The sequence below is a fragment of the Dicentrarchus labrax genome, unplaced genomic scaffold, assembly GCF_905237075.1.
Source record: "Dicentrarchus labrax unplaced genomic scaffold, dlabrax2021, whole genome shotgun sequence".
Taxonomy (NCBI): domain Eukaryota; kingdom Metazoa; phylum Chordata; class Actinopteri; family Moronidae; genus Dicentrarchus; species Dicentrarchus labrax.
The window spans coordinates 30,604,790-30,629,533 of record NW_026136711.1 but is presented as its reverse complement, the minus strand read 5'-3'; the positions used below and the strand labels follow the sequence as shown (position 1 = coordinate 30,629,533).

Genomic DNA, 24,744 nt, shown 5'->3' with positions numbered 1-24,744 from the left:
CCTCCTTATACGTTTATCTAAGAAAAAACATCACTGGTGAGTACACACACATTTCATTAATAATAAATAAAAGCCTAGCCTGGTTCTGAAGCTCTGAAAGGCCACACACACACACATCTCTGATTTATTCAGTGATTCAAATATGTCGGATGTTGTGCTTATTGACTTATTGATTCTCCCGTGGGAAAAACAACTGAGCCAATCAAAGCTTTACAGGCAGGACTAAGAATGTGGATATCAACTTCCTGCACAGTCACACATTAAAATTAATCTTGGTTATTCTGGATACTCTGATAATGACCAACAAGCAGCAAATGTACAAGATTATTCTGCAGGAAGAAACAGTTAAATAATTAACTGTAGCTTCTTCAAAAAAGGTCTACAAAATGTTTTCTACACATTTTAACTCACAAACTTCACGGAGCAAGTACATTGGCGCATTGTTACAAGTAAGATCACAACCTCACATATCGAATAATGCCCATACTTATATTTGTATTACAACTTAACTCTGCTGCTGACGTGCACAATCTCTCGGTTGTTGGTGTCCAGTTGTAGCTGCTGATCTGCAGGTTGTGACTCCAACAAACAGCAGCTCATTACACACATGTGTAGTGCAGTATGTGTAGTGACTAGCAGAGTGTGTTTGAATAACAGCTGGTCACTCTTCAGGCTTCAGAGATCTGTTAGTAATTAACTTGAGATCAGGATCACTATTGGTCACATCTAGACGGTGGATTTTGTCTTGTGGTGATTTCTGATTGTTCTACAAGAGTTAGGAGTTAGTTGATGTAGTGGTTTTAGAATTAACAACTACTCGAGCGGGGTTAATCTATTTGGGAGCTCTGTGACAAAGATGTAACATTCAAGAGTGGTTTGAGCTCAAAAGGTCAAAGTCTCAGGAGTCCAATCAGTGCACAGCATGAGTTCACTTCCTCTGATACTGATGAAGCTGAAATATTCAATGCTGTCTGATAAATCCTTCTTAAGAGATACAGAACGTGTCTTGGTTTAAGTTCTGCTGTCTCAGTTAATTATTTAAACTCTCAACAGTTCTAATAATAATCCTTAAAGTGCAAACTGTAAGTTCATATATAACTTTCATAAATACTGACAGTTGAACCATATAAACTGGTCTGATAGATTCAGTGTAACAGAACAGACCTTCTTGTCGCCGCTGCTCATCCTGTCTTTGACTTCTTTGGCTTTCTGAATGGCTTTCAACACTTCCACTGTGTCCAGCTCCTTCTCTGTTGTCACTTTACCGTCCAAACAAACCTGACGACACAGAGACACAAGATTAAAAAACGTGTCAACACAGTTTTTTTTTTAAAAAGCAGTAGAATCAACAGTATTAATAATAGCTGAATGAATGCTAATGCTACTAGAAGTACAGGGTTCCCACTCGTTTCAAGAAATCATTTTTCAGGACTTTTCCAGGAGATTTTCTTGACGATACAGGACAGCACTTGTTCACAATTGTGGTCAGCGTTTATGGGACACTATATCGCTTCAGTGGCGTGCTTGGTGGTTCTCCCCACAGTCGCTGTGGTCTCCGGGGAGCGAAGCCACAGTTTTCTTCTAACAGTAACTTTAAATTATCCAGGGCCCATAAATAACAGCCCAAATCAAGTAGAATTTATAAAAGAAACATAAATATTTAATAAATAATATATAAATAAAAAATAATAATAAGAGCATTTTTCCATTCCGCTTTCAATCCAGTAAACCTGCCTTGAAGTCTCATTCTGCACAGATTATTCTGCCAACTGTTGAGTTTAAAACAAAATTACACACCCAGGTTTACGTAATCTGAGTGAGTGGCTAAAATACAATTCAAATTTTCCAGGACAACTTAGTTAATTTTCCAGGATATTTGGCCATTTTAATTGATATCCAGGTGCTTCCATGACTGGAAAACAAGTCTCTGAATTTCCCTGAAGTAGTATGAGCAGTTTCTATAGTAGTAGTAGTAGTAGTAGTAGTAGTAGTAGTAGTAGTAGTAGTGATATTAACAATGTGGTGCTTTGTTGGTGTACCTCTGCTGCACGGTCTCCAAACTGGGCCAGGACTTTGGTTCTGTAGTCTGGGATGATGCACATGGGGTTATTGGACAGGTTGAGTTTCTCCAGACAGGGCAGAGAGCCGATGTTCCTGATCTCCTCTAACTGGAAACACACACACAAGTCACAAACAACCCAAATCAACCTCTACTGACTCCCTCATTAAATTCTGGAGTATTATTTTTCCCCATAAGTTGTTTTTTGTAAGTGTGTGTTGGCGAGTAAACAGTAGAGAGGAAGTAAAGATAGAAAAAGATCCCATCTTCATCATCAGATAGCCAAGGACATTTGTTGTAATTAATAAGGATGTTCAATTATATCTACAGGTGGGTAATTTCAATAAATCAAGTATTTCCTTTTTTGGTAATTGCAGATTAAATACCCTTTGTAAGTAATAAATGAACAATAATGTTGAAAATATATTTTGCTCTCTTTCAATAAAGTAGAAAAAGAAAGATTTTCCCTCTGTCACTTTGACCAGTACACCATCAGGACATCCACAGTGTGATTACCTGAGCCAGCTGGTTGTGGCTGAGGTCCAGGTTGACCAGAGAGTACAGCTTGGTGAGACCGGTCAGTTGTTCCAGCTGGTTGCCAGCCAGACTCAGGGTTTTGATGTTGCCCAGACGGGTGTGAGCAGCTTCCAGGACCCTCAGGCTGTTATAGGACAGATCCACGTGCACCAGATTGTACAGATGCTGCAACCACAGGACAATTACTTCAGTATTAGTGTTAATGACAAACTACACATCTATAAGGGTGTCTAACTTCACCTGTAAGCACCACCTGTCTTTTGATCCTAAGTTTGACTGTACAGTCAGCATGGGTTCACATTAAACTCCCCAGTTTGTTTAGTTTCTCCATCTGTGCCGACACGACAACAGAACTAGGTCGACTGTAACCAAAACAACTTGTTTCTTCCTGTGCATTATTCTTGGAAATACTGACTAGTTATAAAAAGAGACCTACAATAGACAGAATATATGACACGTGTTTGTCTGACATTGGGTTTTGGAAAACTGGACTCTTAACTGATACACTGATTAATCTAAAACATAATCCTGTCCTGACAGAGCTGGTGTATTCTTCATCATGCTGCCACATACCTGGAGGTTTTCCACTGTGGACAGCTGGTTGTAGCTCAGATCCAGAAACTCCACCTTACGAATCAGTTTCTACAACAGAGACAAACTCAGTGTGAACAGATAGAAACTGATACCCAGCTCTTTCTGTGTAAAGACAGAGAAGGTGATTTTAAGGACAGTGTGATCTGACCTTCTAATACAACAGCTAGCTGATCAGAGCAGACAGAAGAGCCAGCACATGCTTTCACTGAGTATTTTTTTGACAAACATGTATTTTTATTGAACCATCACAAGCAAAATCAGACATTGATCACCTGACACAACTGCTTTGTATGTTACAGAAGATAACTAAGACTGTATTACTGTTATGGAGCTGACTTGCTTAATCAAATGTTCCTAATTACTCCAGTAAGTGTAAGTACATATGAGAAACTTAGTATCATTATTTAATCATTTTTTCTATAAATAAAACAGCTTTTTCAGATTTATTTTCATGCAACTTTTCCAAGATTTTCCTGTCTGCTTAAAACAGAGAGCTGATGTAAAGCATTCCAAGAAATCATCAATATCAGATGATTTCTTTCCTGCTCTTTGGAATTTGGTCCTTGGAATTAGGATTTCTGTTTCTTGTTATGTTGGTTGTCAAAACCAATGCATTACTTAAAAGAAAACCTGATGAATGACATCTGATATAGTGTGTGAAACAGACAGAGAGACCAGAGTAAGCGAGCATTTCTTCCTTTGATTTAACTGTGGAGGAAAGAATAAAATAACATACTGACTTTTAAACACTGTGTTTAGGTTTGGTGGGCGTGTCTCACCACTGAGTTGTCGATAGTGCAGATGCTGTTGTGGCTCATGTCCAACGTGGTCAGGTTTCTCCACACGGGAATGACGGCTGTGACGGGACAGCCAGACTCCGCCCCCTCTGCCTCCCATTGTGAGAACTCGCTCGCCTCCGGGACCAAAATCGACTGAAGGCGGTCAGAGATAACACAGTAAAGACATGAGTACAGAACATATAACACACCGCATAAAACATTTATAATAGAGAGCAGATTAGTCTAAACTGTACCATCATAGTTTCTGTGGAGTGGTGCATACTCAGAGTTGCCAGACTCGACCTCAGAGACGACAGACCTTGAATCTGCTGAGAGCTGCACTCACTGATCTGAAGACAGACACAGACAGACACAGTTGTTATTGTTTTTAAGTGACTTGTTTTTAAGCCAAAATAAAATCTTCATAAGTGTGTTCCCATCAGTACTTCTACACTGATTTGTTCTTTGGTTCTTTGTTCTCTTTAATGAAGAGACACACAGGTACTCTGTCTGCAGCAGGTGAAGCAGTAACTCCAACGTCAGTGTTCACTGATTAAAGTCTGAAATGATGAAAAGCCGGAGAAGATAAAAGTCTGCTTGCATCAGCCTTTCACATGTCATCACATCTCTTTATCTATTCACCAACTTCTCCAACTCAGTCAAGAGGAGAAACATTTTATACAAATGCAAACAGGAGATACAGGCAGTGACCTCCAGCTTTCTCATCAATAATGCAGCTTATGTCAGAAACATTGAACCTGATTGTGGCAGAGAAAGGTTTATGATACTTTGTTTTTGAAGCATCGCCAGAAGTAAAAAGCTATAAACAAACTACATCACGGTTGCATCATTTCACCACCAATAAACTTCCCACTTAAAATCAAATCTTGTAATTAAAATATACAAGTTGCAAAGTCTAAGTTAGAACAATTAATGTATAAACAAAACGAGGCTGTAAAGGCAAACTAGCAGATAAGTCTCCGTGTTCAGTGTGCTGACGTTTAATGTCACCGACAACCTCCATAGTCTTGTTGGCAACACGTAATGTGTAAATCTCTGAAGTTTGTGTTAACCACAGACTTTATTTCAGGCATCCAGCTGAAATCTCATTCAAAAACCTCACTGACGCCGAGTCGAGTGTACTGTAAGTCCTAAAATCCGAACTCATTTCTGGTTAAAGACTCATTACTGAAGCACAATCGACACATTTCTTCCCGATTGAAGATTATTGTGAGGTTTGTGTTTGACATGAATGAGTCAAGAGATCTACAGACAGGAGTATATAGAGGAGAGACAGACAGAGACACAGACAGACAGTTACCTCTATCTGCAGAAGCGATTTGAAAACAGACAGGTCGAAAGGGAGACTGCTCTCCTGGATGTTACTGGTTCCTACTGGACCTCTGGTACCAGACATCTGACCAACAGAGACAAAAACAAGTGAGATAATCCACCAACTCTGCTCCTCACAAGGGACACAACACCACACTGTACGATGGCGTACGTGAGATTAATAAAGAGACCTTGAGGTATCGCAGCCTGCAGGTGAAGTCGAGGATGTGTCCCAGGTCCGTCTTGGCGTCTCCGTTACAGCACGTCGGTTTGGCCAGACGTAGCTGCTGGGAGATCGAGTAAAGCTGCAGAGGACGTAGAGAAAACACCTCGCCAGCCTGCAGCAACTGCTCACCTACAACACACAAACACACAGCTGTCTGATACTGAAAACTTTGATTAAGCATAGTTATATTTGGGTGTATAAACATTACATGTAACTTAAATTATTCTTGAGGAAACTGGATTGATGCAGCTGCAACAGATCATATGATATTAAAACTGGTATTTTAATATTTTGGGATCCTAAGCAACTGAAAAGTCTTCAATGGATGTCATCATGTTTCACATCATGTCACTGTGCTATCGAAGAGTCACTGTAATCACTGTGGATGACGACCAGATTTGATTAAATCTGCCATGTTTACATCCTTACAATGTTAATTAATGTGTATTTTCTCTGATTAATAAAGTAATACAGCAAATTCAGAGTCTTCTGACTCAGTGTACGTTATCTCTTAAACAGATAAATACTGATGACTCCAGGGAGAAAGCCTGTGCAGCCACACTGAGTGGAAACACACCACTGCACTGAAGGAGTGTCATTAAATGTTAACACAGTTGTAGAAACACTAGATGAGACAAAAGAGGTCAAAGGTCAGAAAGGAAACAAACCTTTATGGAACAACTCCTCGGCCAGTGCTGCTGTGATACCGTTGATCTCCTGAAAGAGGAAAAGAGTTTAATAAAAACTATAAATTAACAAACAGTTATGTTTGTAAACTAGTTAAATCTTGTGTTCAGCAGACAGCTGGTCTACTGATGTTCAATGTTCCCTTTCTTTAAAAGTGTTCTTGTCAGGGTGAGATAGCGGGTTGAGAGTTAACAGGATAATTTTAGGATGGATAATATAAAGTCAGTTAGTCACACAACCTCATCACAGGTTGTTTTCATCACACAGTTGTTATGTGTTAATGCAGCATCAATGCAGCTGAATGATAAACAACGATAAAACTGCTTTCTGTGATCATTTAAACTCGTCCGTGACGGTCATATGTTTATCATCCTAGGTCACATGAGAAGGTTTTTCTGTCGGCTGTTTACTCTGCAGAACCCTGAGACAACACTGGTCTGTTATTGTACCGAGATCACCATGTGATCACAGTAGCCCCTTTTACACAGCGTGTTCAAGGCGGGAGTGTTGAACCATTATTCCGCCTCGCCGTTTTGCATAAAATGTACAAAGACGTAATGGGGGGGCATTGTTGTTCCGCCTCTGGGCCGGCAGCGATGGTAGTAGCAGTGAAGTTGTCACTTGTAGTTGTAGTTACAGTTTATCAGTGAATAAAAGCTGCAGCTTCTCAAGACCAAAGTCAAGTTTCCCTGTGATGGTTCCTAACTGCAATAGCGTCGCTATCAGCTCCTCTAATGTTGAGGGATTATTATCAGTAATTACTGTCAGTACTATCAGTGGGAAACAAAGCACAGGTACAAAAAGCACCTCTTTTGCTTCCAGAACATCAGCATGCTATCTACCAAAATAAATAAATCACACACTGAGGCGGTGTTATGTCGGCGTTGTTTGGTTCAGTGTAAAAAGAAGCCAGTGTGATGGCAAGCAGTCGGAGTAAAAAGCTCACTGACACCACAAAGCCTTAAATTACTGCTAAGAGCCGCCTGGAGAAGCACTTTTCAACCTCTACTGGACAGAAAAACAAAACAATTTTACTGTACACGCATATAAGTACTCTCATTATATTGTTTTATTATAAGTGAAGCACCAGCAGACTCAGGACTATCCGGTTAATACTAGAACCATCTAAACAGGTGACTGTACACATGTAGAGGACGTGATCTTACATAGAGGTGAAAGTGCAGGAAGCTGGCGAGCGGAGTGGGCGTGGCCTGTGGGAACTGCTGCAGCAGCGTCTGCAGGTAGAGCTCCAGCTCCTTCTGCCGCCGCTCCACCAGACTCTTCGAGTTCTTCCCCAACATCTTCTTTGGAGGAAGCAGCCGTCGGTCTACCTTCTTCTCTGCCGTCAGCTGAAGGCAAAAACATATTAAATATTGTTCCAGAGGATTTTCTGCTTTTTGTCTGTTTTTATACCACCGTTATCTGAATATCTTCAGAATTTGGATTGTTATTCAGACAAACTTTGAAGACATCACCCACAATTTATTAATGAACCAAGACTAATCATTAGTTGCAGACCTTCTCTAGTTCATTCTCTCTCCATTTCTGTACATGAGAAATGTAAAACCAGTGACGTTTTCTCACAATCGTAAGTTCCTGCTTTCTGTTCTGCGGCAGGTCCAAACAGCCTTTTTTACATTTTAGCACATTAAACACAAATCATGTTTATTTCACATTATTGCCATTCACATAGCAGATTGTTAATCAATTAGTCATCTTTTAGTCAACGTTTTTTTTATTAAGTTGTGCAATAATGTAGGGCAATCACTGACGTAGTGCATTATTGTTATTGATTGAGAGCGGATGCACAATACATGTGTGGTCGGTATATTGTCCTCTGATAAATAAAAAATCAGAATTATTAATTATTGTTCCGATAATGGATTTCCAGGCAATAACTGCGTCCGGTAACAATGAGCGTTTTCTTTCAACAGCTGTGGGGTTCCTTTGTGATTGTGAATGAAAAAGTAGAATATGTATAATGTCACACAGGTGAGTGGAGGAGTTTTTATCGGCTGCTTGTTAGAAAATGCAAGATAAAGAATAATGTCAGTAAAAATGGTGATTCACATGTTGTGTATTCAAAAGTTGCATCAACAGTAGGAAAATAAACTGTTAACCTTTAATGTTCTCTTCAAATGTTCACAATTCCTAGAAAACACCCCAAAGGAGACAGCGATAGACGGTTTAAACAAGTCAATGAATAACAAACACTGCTGTTAGTTTACCTGAACTCAATCTACAAAATAAATATTTGTTGGAGGGGATTACACCGATCATACTAAGCAGATTAATTACTGATTGAGGCACACGACCACCAGGTGACCTGCTCCTTACCTTTTCATGGAGGTCGTGGAAGTCACTGTAGCGATGCTTCACGGTCCATTTGTGCTCTCCATCCGTCACCTCGATGATATAGACCTGAAACACAGCAGAACGACAAACACTGATTACAACCTGCCCGGATCGATGTGGTTCCTGGGCTTCATGCAGAGCTCCAATAATTAAATAGATCAAAGAACACCAGAGGCCATCTTTCACAGGGTTCCCACTCTTTCTGAAAAAAATAATTTTGCAGGAGTTTTTCTTGATAATTCAGGACAGCACTTGCTCACAAACAGTCATATAATTTACCAGTAGACCGAGTATTAAATGGGAGTCTACTTTTATCCCTCCTTTTTTAAATGATGCTGTATTCATGACGCAGTGTCTCAGGTTTGTTACTGTAGGTGAAGTAAGTCTAACTAACTCTTGAACCATCTGTATGACAGCTCCATCCACTGAGATGTGACTAAAAGCTCCATAACAGTTCCAGTGAGGGGACTTTGTGTAAGATCAAAGGTCGATGTCCTAGAAATTATCATTCCTAAATGTTTGTTTGTTTTTTCTTTTCCTTTATGAAAACTTCTTCCACGAGAAAGAGTTTAAATCTGAGGAAAGAAAACAGTTTCAGTCAGCGTTGATTTTAAATCCTCTCTGACGTGCATCATTCAGGATTGTTCTGTCAGCTGAATGTTTCTTTCCCAGGATGGGGAAGACGTCACACTGTTTCATGAGTGGATGGAGTAAAGAACACCTCACTCAAAATGCATAATTGTGTCAGTGAGCCAGCACTGATTGCAAAATCTGCATAATTACCTACAATAACAGTTGGTTTTATATTCATTTATATTCTTTGTCGGTTCAAACAGGCTTCCCACAACGTCTGGGACAATGTGGACATTTAGAGACTAGTTTTCCAGCCATGGAAACGCCTGGAAAATGATTATAATTACCAAATATCCTGAAATTAATCTACATTGTCCTGGTCATTTTCTTTTTCACATCAGATGTGAGTCGAGAGGTGCAGATTTCAGATCAGTCCTGAGTCAGATAACAACATAATCATACATTTAGAGTAAAGTATTCCTTATTCTTTCCTCCATCCACTCCTCATACCCTGCTGTACCCACCTCTCCAGGCACCACAGTGGCTTTACTGTCTGTCAGACCCAACAGTGCACAGCTTAGTAACAACCATGTGGAGTTAAAGTTTGACCCCTGACAGAGAAACATCGGGTCTGTAGCTGTTAGAGGAAACACTCAGTGGCAGTGAGCGGTTAGCCTGTCGGTTCTGTCCGGTGTCTTTAACCGAGCCTCAGGCGGTAAAACACAAAACATGTATGTAAAAATAAACCTGTATATTAACTGAACAGCGTATGTCTCCGCTGATAGAGTGATGTCTCCGACATTAACCCGCTGTCAGGGCTGAGGGCTGAGGGCAGCTACGAGCTAACAGGAAGCTAAAAGGAGCTCACCGTGTAGTTCTCCACCAGCTCCGAGCCGACAACCGACACTGTCCTCTCCGACACCTCCTCTGGGAACGGGGCGGGCTCCATCTCCTGCTCCGGGGCCGAGGAGACACTATCTGTTATTAAGTAAAATTAAAAAAAATAATAAAATACCAAACAGATCTTAATTAAAACGGCTGTAGGGTGTTTTTTTTTTTTTCGCTTCTTCTCGTCAGTTAGCCGCCTCCCGCCGCCATGTTTGTTATGGTGCTGACTGCTTTAAAAAAAAACGACACAACTTTATTTACACACTTTAGTTTCCTGACGGTTTATTTTCACACTTTAAAACAAAAAAAAAACTCTATTTATGTTTAAGTTTATCGGTCGCAGGTACATCGTACGAGCAGTCACACCCGGTCCATAGACTGCTCGGACGATAAAAGTCAAAATTAAACTGAAATAGAAAGTAAAAAGACAGGAACGACCGTTATACAACGAGCTCTGTCCGATAATAGAAATATGTCTCATATTTTAAGTGTTTATAATGATTATTTATTATTAACAGTGGTAGATATAGGTACAGGATTTACATATTGTTGTCTTTATGTAATATATATACTTAATTATACATATTTTTAATGAAGATGTGAGGAAAAAGGCATATTTTAGGCAGTAGTGTCATTAAATTATTCATGAATTTTACTCTTGTAGCTTTTAATTTGGAAAATATTTAGTTCTGAAATAATATAGAAACTTATTTTGGGAAAGGTGTTTGTGATTTCATCTGTCTGTGCATATACAGTATGTATAACTTTCAGTTCAGTTCACATATTTATTGTCGCACAAGATAAAATAATATTTGTTTTACAGCAAACAACATAGATACAGTAAAAACACACTTTAGGACATTAAAAGTGCTGCACTATTTACACAATTCAGAATAAAAGGAAGGGTGTATGATAAAAACAACAAAAGCAGCAAGACAAAGAATAAAGATAAGAAAAATAAAATGTATATTCAATCTTATTCTCTTTAAGGGCAAATACTTCCCACATAAATATGTATTATTATTATAATATATATATCCCTACATACCGTCTATTATATCTTATAATTAGTTTAACCTTAACTTAACTTTTGTCATGTTTACTGTACGTTATGTTCCTGAATGTTCGATCAATAAAGAACATAAAAGAGGATTTGTGAATCCTTACAAAGGCAACACAAATGAACTGTATTCTGTGGACAGATGGTGATGATCTGTTTGTTTGTCGGAGTAATTATTACTGTGTCACCGGCGTTGTTAACAGCTGATGTGATCATCCTTCACAGTTTTATCTCTTTGTTCTTCAGGTTATATCAGGACTCTATTATAATACACTCAGCTCTCTGAACTCACAATGTCCTGGATGTGTTTACTGCTCGGTGCAAACTTAACATCCTTATACCACAGCACATTAGTGTTAAAGATCTAAGTATAGACAGTCGCCTGTAATCCATCCAACAATTTTGCTGGATGGATTACAGTAAACATTGACCCCCCCTGCTCTGTGTAATACACAGCTCAGCCACATGGGGTCACTAGTGTAGCTGCATACAGGCACATTATGTCATATTATATATACTGTTGATGTATTGTGGTCTGTGTTGTGTTGAGCTGATGATAACTATGTGCAGATAGTAGCTGCAGGAAGCAGCGCTAGTTTAATGCTTTTTTAACGTAATTAAGGTAACATTAAAGACAAATTATCTTTATATTGATTAAAGGGCTGTACTGTTTAGTTGAATATCCTAATTACTTCGGGTTGGACGAGCCAAGCAGCTCTTTGAGGCTGGATAAATGTTAGCAGGTGGGATGTTGACCATGTTGTTGACCATGTTCACCATCTTAGCTTAGAGTATTAACACGCAAACATTTAAAGTACAACTGAGGCTGATGGGAATCTCATTAGTTTTGTAGGTATTTGGCCACAAGCCAAAGAACCAAATACAGATTTTGATCTGATGATGGCGCTAAATGCAAAGTCAAGGGCTCACAAAGCTATTACAGTTCAAGCTGAGAGGATTTCATTTCATGCCAACTCATCCATTAGTTGTCGAGATATTTCACTAAGATCAAACTCGTGGTGGCACTAGATGACAAGTCAGTGGATCGCCAGAGTCAGTCGGACGGATTGTCTCTGGATCATTAATCTCTGTACAACATCTTTCTACTTAATCCATCAAATATTTGTTTAGATATTTAAATCTGGACCAAAGTGTTGGACGGAGCGACATTACAATCCCTGGAGCCACGTTGGTAGCAGTTGGTAGCTAAAAGCTTGTGTTGAGTTTTCATTAAGGGAGCAGATTAAATTTATAGACCTGAAAACAGAAAACAAAGTTCTTAGTTTGCAATGTTTTATATAAGGAACTGATGAAATGATTCTGCTGCGACAGTATTTTTAGTGTCGAGGGCTGAGTACTTGTACGTGCATGACACAATAACTAACAACTGTCAGTGGTATTACAGTAACTACTACAGGCCTCCTGCCCCAGTGCTGCTGGTTGTTGTTGCTGTCTGTTGTCAGAGGGGGCGGGCAGTAACAGCAGCAGCTGTGGATCCGATTTCAGCTGCTAAAACCGAGGCGGAGTGAACCATCCTGCTGTAGGGAGGGCACCTTTCTGCTAATCACAACCACAACACACAATCTGAGGCACTTACAGGCCCAAATATATGTTTAAATATCTCTTCACATATGAAGGAGTCATAATGTATAGTAATCTGTCGTATTACAATGTTATTAATAGTCAGACGACAAACCTGCGAGCCCTGATCCCCTCCTTCTGTTAAACCCCTGAATGGATCGTTCCAGCTCTTTATCCAGGCTCTGAGGGGAGGGCAGAGCCACAGTCAGAGCTGTTCTGAGCTGAGTACACTATAGTTGCTGGCCTATAACTGAGAAATAACTGCTTTAAATCAGCTAGAAGACGCTCAAAACCCCTCAATAGCTCACTTTAGTACACTGATCAGAGCTGTTAAAAGCTTATTTGACTTTCAGAGAGGTCAAGAAGAGAGATTAGAGAGACAGAGGAGGGCGTGACAGGGAGACAGCCGAGCAGGCAAGCTGCTGCTGCAAGGGGAGGAAGAGCAGGCTATGCATCAGCCAAAGCCAGAGGTTAAGAAAAAAAGTGAAAGAATAGTGAAAAGGTAGACTCAGAGAGAGAGAGGGGTCATTTGTGATCTGAGCCAGAAAAACAGAAGCCAGCCTCTCTTTGTTGTTGTGTGGGTCACTGAGCAGGGAGGAGGATGTGAAGGAGAGCAGCGTGGAGGAAGGGAGGCGACTGCAAGAAAGACAAGAAAAATGCTCTCAGAGATGATGTGCAGGAGGAGCTGCCAGCAGCAGCAGCAGCAGCAGCAGCAACAGCAGCAGCAGCAGCAGCAGCAGGATGGAAAGGGGGCTCCGCAGAGGGACCCTTCCAGCCGCAGGAAGCACGGCTGGTCCAAGAGCTGCAGGGGGCGCATGCAGGGGCGAAGGACAGGAGGGGGAGGGTGGCCAAGAGGGCGAAATCACCACCCTCAACGTCATCATCCTCATTACCATCATCCCCTACACCTCCAGAGGCCGGTGATGTCCCTCCGGCCCGTTAACGTCAAAGGAAACAGAGCGAGGGGGATGCGTGCCCCCAAGAACACAAACCAGTTTTTAATGCATGAGAAGTATCAGATGCTGCACATGCGCTCCGACTCAGTGGGGAGCGACAGTGGCAGCAGCTCCGACAGCGACATGGAGCTCACAGACATGGACTCATACCTGGGCGTCCTGGAGAATGCCAGAGGAGCCCTCTTGGACAGTCCCAACCCACACAGCTCAACGACACCGCCAGGGCAGATCCTGGTACTGCACGAGGACAGTCTGCGTCTGCAGGGGGACAGTCTGCGTCTGCAGGAGGACAGCATGCAGTATTTCCCCTCTGAAGACGACCTGATTCAGAGTCAGAATTTCATGCAGAGGGACTTTGTTGAGTTCTGTGACATCCTGACGTCCTGAAGGGAAACTTTCAGGGAGCCATTTTGTCCTCAGCAGTGTGAAACTCAAACCTTCAGACTGAACTGAGTCAGGTTTGTTATGCTTCATGTTCACAGCTAAATTTTAAAAAACTCCCTCTTGTCAAGTCATTTAAAGTGTCAAGAATATGCTCGCAGGGTGAGATGATGTCACCAGTTTCCAGCAGTTATCAACTTTTTAAAAATACTTTTTAAATCAAGTGTCATTTTCTTAATACTCAATCCGCATCGATCTGCCTTACTTTGTCTTTTTTCAAGATATCATTAGATAACATTAATGTTCAGAAAACAATAAGAACTGTACTGAGAATAAGTGAAATTATTTCACCCTGTTGGTATTTTTCTAGGTTTAAGAAAAAGAAAACTTTCACCGAATGCAAGATTAAATGACATTATTAAGACGGATGTTTTTTTTACAGTTAATGTTTGGTCATGTACAGTGTGTCCGGGTGCTGTAAAGTGCTGCCTTTCTGTTGTTGTTGTTGTTGCACACAAAGGGAAATGGGCAGGGTGGTGGGAGTGAGCCCAAACAGCCAATCGTCATCGAGCTGCCTAGATTAGGCTGCAGATGATTGGCTGATGCAGACTGTCATTAACAAAAAAAACCACCTTTACTGTTACAGAATAAAAAGGAGAAAATAAAACACAAATAAATATCTGATTGGTGTAAAGTCGGCTGATTGATTTTCTTTGTGGATAAACGTGAGTGTGGGTGAGTTTTTTCATGAAGCGTCATCAGTGCCAGTGTGTCACTGAGTCATCAGAGTGGTGGATGAAGAACAGTTAAAATATGTGACAATATGTGAGAGGAGCAGCGAGAACAGAGGAAAAACATATTCGAGACATATAACATTAACTATTCAAATGCAGGAATAAACTTTTAAACACTTTTTTTGCGATGCACTATAGATAAATCAATATGTAACAATGATTTTATTCTATTTTTATTCTATTTACATTAACAATTAATATTTACAAATCCAGATATTTATAGAACATAACAAAAGAGGTTTAATCCAACATAAACGAGGACATGCAAAGACAAAAACAATAAAAACTCTAAAAAGAACACAAACAAAATGAAATTAATAAAATTGGCACATTATAAGAATACTTATTTCCAGGGTGGCCCCGACCGACCCCCAAATCATTATATCAACAAAGATTGCTGCTGTTGAATGACAGATTTAACTATTACTCATTATATAAACAGTACATGAACTAATGCATGCACAAACCTCCACTCGTTCCTTTTTACAGCTCTTTTTAAAAACCGTATTCTTAGCATGTTACATCATCTGGTCAGCTCGTCCATATATCGGCCCCCACTGGCTGAAAGGATGTACACCAAAAAGAACCAGATCTTATGAATTATACACTTACATGAATCTATAATAAATCTAAAATATATTGATAATAATAACTGTCACTGATGTAGACAGCATTCTGACTTTGGTGCCTGAAATAGACACAAGTATTCTGCACGTCTATTTCGTGAGGCAGGTGCGTAGGAGTGGGATGAGTATCCAAAAGAAGAAGAGATAAATTCCTGCACACTGTCTCTCTTTTGAAATCAATACAGACCTTTATGAAGGTTTGATACCGAAACGTTGCAAATAAATGTTTGTACTGCAAGTTAGACTTTAGTGTGCAGGAATTTATCTTCTCCACTTTGGCACCAGCCATCAAGTCTTTCGTACACGTGTCCCCCTGCTAAATACTTACTGTTACGCTGTTTTGAACTAGTGTTAAGCTTTATGTTTCATTAGCTTTATGTTTTCATTCATAAAGTTAAACAGACATTAAAGCAAGAGGGCGGGGGAAACACTGTGTTCCTGCACACAGAGCCGCTGAAGTGGATTACATAAAGTGAAGTGGGCTGGTCACACCCACTTAGGACAGGCAGGAAGGTGTAAGCCTCTTTGTGTTTGTGTGTCATAAACTAATAATGGTAGCAGGTCAAAGTGTGAGGAACAGGCAGGTTACAGATGTTCCTCACTTTGATCTATTGTTCTGGACTTCACAGTGAGAAAGCAGCGACTACAGAAACAGTGAAAACGAGACAAAAGTGTTTAAAGTTCTGGGCTGGAAAACTGAATAATGAGAGAAATGTTATAATGCCTTAACTTTATGACCTTTTAGTCTGTTATTACTCCACAAAAATGTCAGTGGGATAGACAGTAAAGGCGAATGCAAATACTTTACTCTGCCTTTAGACATTAGAGAATGTGACGGGAGAAGCCGGCATATACAAACTAAATATTTATCTAGTTCTAGAATAAGAAAATAAACTTAATTTTAATTCTCATAATCAACATTATAAATTAATTCACACTGTAATACATTCAGATAATGTGATTTAGAGTTAGCTGAACCACAGTAACCCTTTAGCAGGACTAGTTTAGCCATTTTTAAATCTATTATGACTGCATATAACTACTGCCTCATTTATTATTACAACTACCAGGACATCATGATTATATATATATTATATGTCTAGTTGTCTTTTGTTTTTACTTGAATTACACATATATTAATATTTACCATATCATTTCTTATATGGTAAAATAAATGTTTAAAAACTCAACTTTCACTAAATATTTACTTTAATGGCGACTGTGTTTGTCTTTGTAGTGGAGAATTATTATTATTATACACTAGAGCAGGTTTTAGTTCAGTTTTCAGCCTCTAAATCAGGCAGATTTACACTGATGTAAGAGGATTTACAGTCCTACAATAGTATCCAACTCAATTATGAAGTGAGAAAAGCTTTTTAAGATTTAAAAGAAAGACTAGGAATAACCAGTCTGGCGGCCCCGGGGCAAAACTGAGTTATGGGCTCCTGATACCTCCAAATCTCTGTGCAATGTGTTAGTTAGGATTATACATCCTGTGAGCACAATACAAACTGGAATAATAAAGATGTTAAACAAATAATTCGAGGCACTATGAGACAGATTAAACTACAGATGAATCAAAATCATAAACTGGAAAGAAAGTACGGCCTATTTTAAACAAGAGAGTCTCTATAGTTTTAGAGAGAGTTCAAACTGCAGACCAGTGACATTCACATATATTTATAGTGTATAATCATCCACAAACTTCCTGCAGGTTGAACCAAAACACACTTTACTCTTAAATCTTTGGACATTACTCAGGATTTTCTGCAGATTTCATTGTGTTTCAAATAATTAACCTTTCCCAGACAATTACCCTCTTTGTGCAACGAAGATTGAAATCTCAAACCAGTTCTTTTGCATTTTGATAGCTAAAGAACTGGCTCTTAAAAACTAGTTTCAGCTCGACACGTTGCTGATCTAGAAGGAAGAACCACTTACAACAGGGACTGGGGGGCGTCTTGTGGCCAGCTATCTATGTATTTATTAGCTGTTTAGCACGTAGATGTATTGAATGTAACACTGAAATAGCTGGCTGTTGGTCAGCTGACATTATCCAAGCAAGCACATAATTCATTTCTCAAATAATTCAGTAGCCCAGAACGGACAAACCAAACACTATGTAGGGAGTTTTATGATTTTTAAGAGTTTCCTAGCCACTGTTTCTCCTATTAGTTGGTTACAGTCTGCAGTCTCACCACGGGTCCTTTAAGTTAAGAGTCTGACGCTTTCAGGATCCTTTGAGTTCTGGATTTAATCCCCTACAACCTTATGCTAATAAAAATCCAGGGTGTCACAATGAAGACCAGCCTGACAGCAAACACATGTGGTAAGAAGTGACTTCATGCCAGCAACAAGTCTAACCACCTCAGACCGACCTTTGACCTGCAGATCAGCTGACAGGCTCAGTTGGCTCGACGTGATATCCATATTAACACATACACACACAGACGCTCTGACCCACTGTGTGTTCGCACTGTGTCTTATCATTGCTGGGGGTTCAGTGCTTTGCTCAGGGACACTGCGACAGGTCACAGCTGTTCTTGTCTCTATTGTTTTCTATCCAGTAGCTGCTGTTTCCACTTGTTCTGCTGCTGACTCTACTTTAAGAGTCTGAGAGTTGCGCAACGCTGCCTCTGATTGGTCAGCTGACACTGCCAAACAGGAAGAGAGGGTGAGCTGGCACACACACACACACACACACACACACACACACACACACACACACACACAGAGTGAAGTGGTGGTGTGTGGCAGATTACAGAAAGTAGATCAGTACCCTGCAAACACTTCCTTTGCCAGCTACGCTACGATAATGTTAATCTGTGAACACACAAATACGTTTGTTTGTCTATACTTGTGAGGACCAGAGGTGGCAAAAGTACCGACGTTCTTTACTCCAGTAGAGGTGTAGATATATAAAAAAAAAAAAGATTAGTAAAAGGGAAGAAGTACAAGCTCTGAAATGTACTTAAAGTATATAAAACTTCTACTGGTGGTTTCTGTTCAACGCAGACTGACACTGCAGATAGAAAGCTGATGTTATGTTTCATCTTTTATGTAGTTTTCATCGTGTTACATCTGTCACGTATGATATGCTCCGGTCGTGATGATAAATCCTCTCAGGCGCATTAAAACTGAGTTAACAAGCCTGTTTTGAAGACGTAAGGAAAATAAAAGTTCAGATATTTGTGTTAAAATTCAGAAGGGGGAAGTAAAAAGTTGTCAGACTCCTGACAAAATGACTTAACTACAGTAAAGAAGAGTTTGGACTTTGTTACTTGGACCTCTTTGACATTTACTAACCACACACACACACACACACACACACACACACAGAGAGAGAGAGAGAAGCGTGTGCATTGTTGGTGACGGGGCAGCCATCCAGCAACAAGTAGAGACAGAGTCATAGTATGAACAACGGTTATAGGACACACCCACACACACAGTTTGAGTTTAAAGTTTAATATTTTAAGTGTTAAGGATTTTCTTTCGTCTATTTTACAGAAACGTTTTGCACTCAGCTGACTTGGTGATGATCAAATAGTTTTGCAGCTGAAGGGTTAGAACAGAAATGTACTGATATATAAACTATAAGGTCAAAGGTTCCTGCGTGTGGACGGATGAATGTATCACCATGTGAGGATGAAACATGTGACCATGTGCATTACTCTGCAGCCAGCAGCCTCCAGTCCTCTGGGAAGGCTTTCCACAAGAATGTAATAAAGGAAAGGAAGGGAAGGGGATTCTTGGGTGGCACTGGCGCCCCATTATCCTTATCTAGAGAGAAGATACTGGTATCATATGAAACTAGATGACTTAACGCTTCCATTGTTACCAACCATGCCCTGCTAGCATGTCGGGAAGGGGGTGAAATAACGATCCAAAGTGAAGCTAAATGTTCACCCCTTCACCACTTTATGTTAATGTAATTTTTTGTATTTATGTATAAATGTGTTATTTTCACCTTGTTTATTTGACTGTTTCTGCAGACTGGGTCCATAAACAGTGTTGGACTTAAATAAATTGGGAATGATGGAAAGCTGAGACCTATATACTGTCAATGGACACATAATTGATGACGCCCCTGTTAATATACTGTATATAAAACATAATGTAATTTATTTGATGATCTGTATCTGTTCCGCCAACTAAATTATCTGTATTTATAAATGTACTCAGAAGGGGCGGAGCTTAAACCAGTCGTTATTTAAGACTAAAATTGATATAGGTTGATCAGAAGTTGCTTTATTTATTGGAAAACCGTTTACAGAACAAGTTTATTTAATGAAAGTTACTATAAGTACAGATATTGACACATTTGACTTCATTTAGAATATAAACTGCAGAGCTGTAGATTACTGAGCCTTTCAACAAATTAAAATCGAGCACATAAAGTATGGTGACGAAATTCAACTGTGACTATTGATTAACAGCCAGAGCAGCCAATCAATCAGTTTTTTAACGTTCAACTGATAAAGACATTAGTTATAAATAAATAAGTAAACCTTAAGCCCTGGAACAAATCTTCATCACTCCATATGTTTAATAAAAGGGCATTATTTTTTAAATCTAATTGTTTATTCAATATTTATGGTTTTAGTGACCTTTAATGAGAACCATTTCCCATCAGGCCATGGGGTTTGTTTTGCTGGTTAATGTCACAGACGTCAAAAGAGGCGACGAGAGGACGCTGTAGTTTCAGACATATCGGTCGTAACAGCAGCAACGAGACACGCTTCATATGAATAATAAAAGAATAGAATAAATACAACTTTATTGAGTTACAGACATTACATCAGGACGTCCCTACAACCCTCCTGTCTCTCTCTCCCTGTATCCTGTCTGTCTGCCGTCAGTCCAATAACAACAAAATGCCAAAATAAACAGAAATAAATGCAGCAACAACAACACACAAACTATTTATTTTTGGCATTTTCAAGCTCTTAATAAGTTTCCTGCTGTTTCCTCACAGGTCACATGACACTGAAGTGAGTGATACTAAAATAAATGAGAGAGTTATTGTCACGTTTCAGGACATCTGCAGTGAAAACCCAGACTGAAATGGAGCCGTACTGGTTTGTGTTTTTCTACCAGAACTCTGAACCAATCAGAGACCGAACCTCAGTCACTGTGGTTCTGTACGCCACCAAAAATCTGTGTGTGTGTGTGTGTGTGTGTGTGTGTGTGTGTGTGTGGATTGGGGAGGTTGTGTGTGTGTGTGTGTGTGTGTGTGTGTGTGTTATGAATGCATGAAGTGATGTAGGGAGGGAGGGAGGAGGAGGAGGAGGAGTGGATGGAGTTGGATCCTATCTGAGTTTGGAGTGGAAAAGTACAGCTGTCTTGCTCCGGAGGGCGGAGACTTCCCTGTTGAATACACGAGCCGACCAATCAGAGGGCAGAATAACACACTGATTGACAGGCGGTGCTCAGAGCAGCAGCGAGGCTCCAGTGCTGGACTTCATGTAAACTCTGTTGTTTTATAACGAGCAGTTTCTGGCCTCAAAGACTGGACCTGGAAGTGAAACAGTATTTAATGTTAAAGAAGGATTGTGGAGATGTTAAAGATAGTTAACTGAATGTTTATTAATGAATCAATAACTTGTAAGTAAAGTTTCCATGAAGTAAAACACAAGTGAAACATTAGTGACTGATCCTTCATTAAGTCCAATAACGAGTTCAAAAAGGGTCAACTGTCCAATCGTAGCTTAGCAACTGTAACTATGTACAGTAAGTACATGATGGAGTATTTGTGTGTGGAGCCGGAGGAAGATTGCTCTCTAACACAGAATCAGGTTTATTGCCAGGTAAGTTTTCACATACGAGGAATTTATCATATAAATATTTAAATAGATTAATTAAATTAAGATTAAATAGATAGATTGTGTAAAACCACCGATGCACATTGAATATAAACCAGTGTGTTAATGCCGTTGTTCAGACTAGAGGATGATCGCACTGAAACTGGGTCTATGGTTGATTTGTCACCTAACTGTGTCTCTGAGCAGGTGATCGTTGTTGGTTAAAATGAACTCACAGAGGACAATTATGTGCGTATTGTCTGCAGCACACTGTCTCTACCACCCTGTATGTATTAATACTTAAAGGACCCAACTGAATACTGCTCGCCTTCCGAGTGTGTGGGAGAAATTATGGTGGCGGGCAGAAGTCATGTACTGCGAGTTGAGCGTCCCTAACAGGAAACAATGGCGGCACAGACTCGTATTACAGCTGAGCGGTTCACTAAAATATGTTTCTGAAGCCATTTTAAGCGAGAAACAGGCACCAGAACAGAATCGTAATTCACATTTGATCATCAGATGTGGTTTTATCGTCTATTTTAACATAATTTACTAAATGCTGTACAAAAGACGACTTAAAACCAGAGATTGAGACCATAAAATAATTATGAAACTGTTACTGAGATAATAAAACATTGAGTGATTGTGTTCCAGGTACATGCTGACTTCGACATAGAGGCCATTTTTTACAGTCTGTGAGGCCGACCAGTGTGAGTGTGTGATCTGTTCCCTGCTGCTCCACTGACCTGACAGCTTGTACTGCACACACACACACACACACACACACACACACACACACACACACACACACACACACACACACACACACACACACACACACACAGATACAGACTCAAGGAGAGAGAGAGAGAGAGAGAGAGGGGAGTTAATATTCTCTCAGCGGTGTGGTGAATGTTTCACAGGACTGACAATCTCCTCAAGGTACACAGACACACACACACACACACACACACACACACACACACACACACACACACACACACACACAGATTCCACTGGCTGTGTGAGATGAGTTTGGATTGAGAGAGCAGAGCGAGTAGAAATGAGGAAGAGGAGGCCTGCTGTTTGTGGATGATGTCAGAAGTGAAATCAAAGTTTAATTGCATGTTTTTATTTTGTTGAGTATAAAAACAATCACGTTCATAGTCACATGACTTCAGTCCACAACTCTGGTATGTTTACAGTACATCAGAAGAAACACAAAACATAAATTACAGAGTTAAGACTTACAGTGTAATCTCTTTGTACTGATGGTCTACCAGTAAACAGGTGGGTTTGTAATCAGTAACCTCATCCAAGTATCACAATATTTAAGTAACTTAATTACTTTACATTACTTTTGGATTACCTTGAAACTAAGTACAAGACAAGAGCAGGCCGTGGACCGAGACCGAGTCCTGGTAGCCCACCTGGTGGAGCTGCAGCCCCGTGGACCGAGACCGAGTCCTGGTTCCAACCTTTGACCCTTTGCTGCGTGTCATCCTCTCTTCCTTTCCTGTTGTTCTTCAGCTGTCACTATTGACAGTTACCTTTTGGTTGTATCCTGATTACCTGCCAGTGTGTATCTGTACATACATGTAGTACCAGATGTTAACAAGTTGTTAGGGTTGTTAACGGGGCTTTTTTTCTCCCCTTTTGTATAATTATAATATAAAACTATCAATTTTTGTACATGTATTTTGTTTTTTCACTCTCATTATCTCTCTTATTGTCTTCCTGTTTCTAAAAGACAATAAAGAGATGGTTAGGGAATGAGGGGCTAACTCTATAGGAACTTGAATTTACACTTTTTAAACTTCCATCCTTAAGAGCCGCTCAGAAGGTCACAAATGAGCGTCGACCATCAACGTTTGCTGGTGAACTGAGTGACTACAGAGATGTTTTGTGCAGGTCTTGCTGTGGTTGTGACCTTATAGGTTTGTGAGGAGGCGTGCTGAGTTTTAAAAGTTATGAAATGACACGTAGCTCTTTTTCACTGACTGTATAACGTTTGTGTCCTTTGCTGCTCATGACAGTTATAATGTGACCTGTAGTCCACAACAACAACGACCTGCACTCAGTTTCAATCCACATACAATGTCGTATCACATTCTGTAAGTAGGCCTATTTACACACTAACATACAACCTAATATAGTTCCTGACATTACTCTTTTCCTTGGACCTTTGCATTTACCTAAAAACCCTTCAAAAGGAACTATGTAGTTTCTAGTGTATATAGGGTCATTTTGAAATAACTCACAGCAGGTTTATAACTCATTACAGATCCCCAATGACAGAAGAGGTACCGTTTAGTTAAAAAAAAAAAAACAGTTTAAATTATTTCTCACTTCCCAGATCAGTTCATCTTCTTCCCTAACTTCACACACTTTTTACTTATTATAGTTTTATATTTTTAATTCGTTTTTATTTTGTTTCTAATAGTTCACAGTGTGTTCGCGCTACTGGGCATCCCTGCGGCGGTAAAGAGGAAGGTCATTAGAGTCGGTACTGAAGCTGCAGAGTAAAGCCATCAGGTAGCTGTGGATCGAGAAGGCCGGTCCGCTGGGACACAAGTTGGGGTCTGATCAACCCCCGACTGGGTCGCCTGGACGAGGTTGTCTGATGTCTAAAGACCCGAAACACCCGATGACCCCAGGTTACACTGATCTGCAGGATGTATCTTTGTTTTTACCTCAGTTTCCAGAGCAGACTGGTTTGTTTTAATTTAGTTTTTATTGTTCAAAAATGTTTGTAGTAATTTTCTTTATTATAATATGAGGGGTATTTGTCAGGGGTAATATTCTAAGAGGTCTAGAATAATGTATTACAAATAAATGTACCAAAAAGACTTAAAAGACATTTCCTGAATAATATTTTATTTAATTAGTTTTGTTTAAGCAGACAATATTGTTAGTTAATTAGTTAATAGTTTTATTTTCAGTAAACTAAAATGTTTTTTCACACCTTTTTTAATTTTAGGTTTAACTAACTATAATAATCTTGCCTTGTACCTACATTTATGTATCAGTACATACTGCTACACCGTACTAGGATTACACTGTATATTGGGAAGAATTACACTTTACGTTGTGGTCAATAATCTAAAGCCAACAGCAGAAAAAACACCTCATGTTAACAGCTATAATGAAAGTCCTGCTGAAACACAAAATTGGTAAATTCGATAGAGAGAAAAACGTCTTTTGAGTCGTGTCGTTTGAGATGTGGATAAAGTTTCTTGTGTCTGCAGAGTTAGCAGCATGAAAATGAAGTTATCACATAAAAGAAAGTCTTTCATTCTCTAAGACAGGCGCGCCGTCAGTAGTGGAGGATGCAGTCAATGATAAATAATAAAATTAAGTAACATTTGCATCACATCTCTTGAGTTTATCGTATGTTTTGCATTTGAAATCTTATTATAAAGTAAGTTATCTCCAGCCCGTGCTATAGTACACACTGTAGTACATAATGTACTCATTTCCAGCCGTGATGAAAGTGTGTCAGATCAGTTTGACAA

General features: G+C 39.7%; 2 protein-coding genes and 1 long non-coding RNA gene across 4 annotated transcripts in view; 2 read left to right on the top strand and 1 right to left on the bottom strand.

Moving 5' to 3' along the window:
• nisch (nischarin) overlaps positions 1-10,454 on the bottom strand; it is a 28,992-nt gene extending 18,538 nt beyond the window's left edge. The window contains exons 1-12 of one of the 2 annotated variants that reach the window (XM_051413944.1): positions 10,011-10,454; positions 8,552-8,635; positions 7,381-7,563; positions 6,196-6,244; positions 5,493-5,656; positions 5,291-5,386; positions 4,224-4,319; positions 3,970-4,122; positions 3,170-3,238; positions 2,576-2,761; positions 2,040-2,168; positions 1,165-1,278 (exon numbers count right to left, since the gene is read on the bottom strand). In XM_051413944.1, the coding sequence (XP_051269904.1) occupies positions 1,165-1,278; positions 2,040-2,168; positions 2,576-2,761; positions 3,170-3,238; positions 3,970-4,122; positions 4,224-4,319; positions 5,291-5,386; positions 5,493-5,656; positions 6,196-6,244; positions 7,381-7,563; positions 8,552-8,635; positions 10,011-10,091 (1,404 nt within the window). In that variant the 5' untranslated portion in view covers positions 10,092-10,454. The remainder of the gene's footprint in view (positions 1-1,164; positions 1,279-2,039; positions 2,169-2,575; positions 2,762-3,169; positions 3,239-3,969; positions 4,123-4,223; positions 4,320-5,290; positions 5,387-5,492; positions 5,657-6,195; positions 6,245-7,380; positions 7,564-8,551; positions 8,636-10,010) is intronic. The other variant, XM_051413943.1, reaches the window with a different exon arrangement.
• A 2,401-nt stretch (positions 10,455-12,855) lies between these two features.
• On the top strand, positions 12,856-14,702 carry wu:fb55g09 (coiled-coil domain-containing glutamate-rich protein 1). The gene has a single exon (XM_051413982.1). It carries the CDS (start codon positions 13,328-13,330, stop codon positions 14,012-14,014), a length of 687 nt encoding a protein of 228 aa, XP_051269942.1. The 5' UTR covers positions 12,856-13,327; the 3' UTR covers positions 14,015-14,702.
• A 6,019-nt stretch (positions 14,703-20,721) lies between these two features.
• Positions 20,722-24,604, top strand: LOC127371267 (uncharacterized). Its single transcript, XR_007886379.1, has 2 exons — positions 20,722-21,235; positions 21,884-24,604. It is a non-coding gene; the product is annotated as an uncharacterized LOC127371267 (long non-coding RNA).
• Positions 24,605-24,744: the final 140 nt, after the last annotated feature.